The sequence below is a fragment of the Arachis duranensis genome, chromosome 10, assembly GCF_000817695.3.
Source record: "Arachis duranensis cultivar V14167 chromosome 10, aradu.V14167.gnm2.J7QH, whole genome shotgun sequence".
Classification (NCBI taxonomy): domain Eukaryota; kingdom Viridiplantae; phylum Streptophyta; class Magnoliopsida; order Fabales; family Fabaceae; genus Arachis; species Arachis duranensis.
The window spans coordinates 26,569,183-26,572,730 of NC_029781.3; the positions used below are offsets into that span (position 1 = coordinate 26,569,183).

The 3,548-nt window shown below is 39.6% G+C and overlaps 1 protein-coding gene across 1 annotated transcript; it reads left to right on the forward strand.

The window, feature by feature from the left end:
* Positions 1–6: 6 nt before the first annotated feature.
* On the forward strand, positions 7–3,548 carry LOC107469661 (coronatine-insensitive protein 1; the record flags this gene model as incomplete). The annotated part of the gene is given in 3 exon segments (XM_016089040.1): positions 7–692; positions 1,723–2,194; positions 2,486–3,548. Coding segments are annotated over 3 exon segments (1,764 nt in total). The 3' UTR covers positions 3,302–3,548.

Consider the following 3,548-nt stretch of genomic DNA (forward strand, 5'->3'; position numbering starts at 1 on the left):
AAACACTCAAATCAATCGTCACCGTCCGATTCCTTTCACCACAGAAATATCAACCATCCCCGCCATGTCCAAACACATCCAATTCTCACTCTTCACACTTCAACCCTCTTCTAACACACTCACCCTGACACCATAGTCTTTTCTGACTTCTCTTTTTTTAAGAAAAAAAAATAATAAAAAAGTTCTCCAATTTTTGGAGACTCTCAACCGATCTCGATGGAGGAAAGGAGCGTGAGGAGGACGCGCCAGGTGGACGTGGTGATGGACTGCGTGATTCCGTACATCGATGACCCGAAAGACCGCGACGCCGTGTCTCAGGTGTGTCGGCGGTGGTACGAGCTCGATTCCATGACACGTAAGCACGTCACCATCGCGCTATGCTACACCACCACGCCGGACCGCCTCAGGCGGCGGTTCCCTCACCTGGAGTCTCTGAAGCTGAAGGGGAAGCCTAGGGCGGCGATGTTCAACCTCATACCGGAGGATTGGGGCGGTCACGTGACGCCTTGGGTGACGGAGATCTCGCAGCACTTTGGATGCCTCAGGAGCCTCCATTTCCGGCGCATGATTGTTAAGGACTCCGATCTTGAGGTTCTTGCTAAGTCACGTGGTCACGTGCTTCAAGCTCTGAAGCTTGATAAGTGTTCTGGTTTCTCCACAGATGGCCTTTTCTTTGTTGGCAGGTTTTGCAGGTATGCTTCCACGTTTCAGTTTCGCATATTACTGTAGCATGATAATTTTCAAGGTTTAAGCGCAAAAAAAGTAAAAAAAAAAAAATGAAAAATAAAAGAAGAAGAAGAAGAGAAAAGAAAAGAAAGAAAGTGTTTTACATAACTTATTTATGAGGATGATGATTTGATATGTGTAATGAATATTCAATAATATATCATATTAATTAATCTAGGCTTATCATTATCATGATTTTTAATTAAAAAAAAAATCAATATTGATGTTGCTTATTTGCATAATATAACTTGGTTAGTTTTGGTTGTGAATTATAAGGTTGTTAGATGAATGAATATACTTAAAGTAGTGAGTTGACTTGAGAATTGCGATCATTACTAATTGGCAAATTGGCATGTTCATGTTGTTCCTACGTGAGTGTGTGTTTAGGGTAACTTTGTTTGGTTGTTTAGTTGGAGGATTCTGGTGGGGAGTGGTTAATGATTCTAATAAGTAACTGATAGCCGCTACCTATGTGATTGATGGAAGTGTTTTGGGGTGTTTCAGTCATTTTTCTGTTAGTACTTTCCATTATACATGTATTGCAAGTCTTGTCTGATTTTTCATGAATTTTCTATGATGAAAGTAGCAGCACCCAGTGTTGTGCCTCAACTATCTAATGCAGCTTTCTACATTATCTATTATGGTTTGTAGGTGTATTCATTGTGTGGCAGACATGGCAACTCTAATTTCATTTCAGTCCTGGTGTCAAGTGAATTCTTTTGTAACTTATATGATAATCTTCCATAATATTTAGTGATTGGAGCGTTAAACTGAAATAGCTTGTTCATGCTGGTAGAGCTTCAATCCTTCGAAAACATTTTTAAAGTTTAATTGATTGATTGATAATTGATGGGATAATAAGTAGGATGAATTTCTTATATCCATCAACTAAACATCTATTGACCAATTTTTGAAAGAATTTTCGGCTGATATCATTTGAAATGTATGCCTGCAGAATTTGAGTGCATCTCTAAATTTAAATTTTGCATTTGGCAGGAATTTAAGAGTCTTGTTTTTGGAGGAAAGCACAATTGTTGAGAAAGATGGTGAATGGTTGCATGAGCTTGCTTTAAATAATACGGTTCTTGAGTCACTCAATTTTTACTTGACGGAAATTGCGGCTGTAGGAATTCAGGACCTTGAACTTATAGCCAAAAATTGCCCCAACTTAGTCTCCGTGAAAGTTACTGATTCCGAAATCTTGGATCTTGTGAACTTCTTTCGCTATGCTACTTCTCTAGAAGAATTTTGTGGAGGTGCCTATACTGAGGAACCAGATAGGTACAATGCTGTAACATTACCAGCCAGGTTATGCCGATTGGGTTTGACAAATATTGAAAGCAATGAGTTGCCAATGGTGTTTGTTTATGCATCCATACTAAAAAAGTTGGACCTCATGTATGCAATGCTGGATACAGAGGATCATTGCAAGTTAATTGAAAAGTGCCCCAATTTGGAAGTCCTCGAGGTAAATTCCAGAATGCTTGTTCTTTGAAAAGCTCATAATTTACCTGTCTACTTCTCTAATGTTCACATGTGTATCGTGCATAATTACATATGTATGCTCCCCGAGCAATCATTAATATGTTTGCATATATTGATTTGAAATTGCCACATCTACCAAAGGAAACTTGAAAACTATAAGGCAAATCAATTTATACGGTTTAGAGCTTAAGACATTACATTATTTTGAACAAATAGAGCTTCATTTAAAATATTTCCTTTGGTCTTTAAAATTGATATCTTTGCTTATGAACAGTCAAGAAATGTAATTGGAGATAGAGGATTGGAGGTTCTTGCTCGCTGTTGTACAAAGTTAAAAAGGCTTAGGATTGATAGAGGTGATGATGATCAAGGAATGGAAGATGAAGATGGTGTTGTTTCCCATAGAGGATTAACTGCTTTGGCACAGGGATGTCCAAAACTCGAATATTTGGCTGTTTATGTATCTGACATCACAAATGCATGTTTGGAACAGATTGGGACTCACTTGAGAAACCTTTGTGATTTTCGCCTTGTCCTGCTTGATCATGAAGCAGAAATAACCGATTTGCCACTTGACAACGGAGTAAGGACTTTACTTATGGGTTGTAACAAGCTTAGAAGATTTGCTCTTTATCTCCGACCCGGGGGCTTGACCGACCAAGGTCTTGGCTACATTGGGCAATACAGCCAAAATGTAAGATGGATGCTACTTGGCTATGTTGGACAGTCCGATGCAGGGCTTTTGGAATTCTCTAAGGGCTGTCCGAATCTCCAGAAACTCGAAATGAGAGGCTGTTCCTTTTTTAGTGAGCGTGCACTAGCCATTGCTGCAATGCGCCTGGCTTCTCTTAGGTACTTGTGGGTGCAAGGCTATGGTGCCTCTTCTTCTGGACGCGATCTTTTGGCTATGGCTCGCCCCTTTTGGAATATCGAGTTGATTCCTTCTAGACATGTGGCGGTAAATAATAATCCGGAAATGCCAGTAATCATTGAGCATCCGGCTCACATTCTTGCATATTACTCTCTTGCGGGGCAAAGAGATGATTTTCCGGATAGCGTTGTACCTTTGGAATCCACGGTATGTGCATAAACCTTTTCTCACTCATCTTTCCCCTTTCCAAGTTTGGCTTGTAACAACTTGCTCTATTTGTAGTATCAGGGGTTTTCATTTTTCACTGCAGTTCCTAGACAATAGTCTTTCAGTAAGGTTGTCTTCTTTCTTGTAATTTTGAAACTCTTCTACCGTTCTACTGTTCTACCAACTCAGTAATTCGGTTCCCTCTTAGCTGACGATGCTCAATTTTGTGAATAAGATGATGCAAGAGTTAATTTTTCCA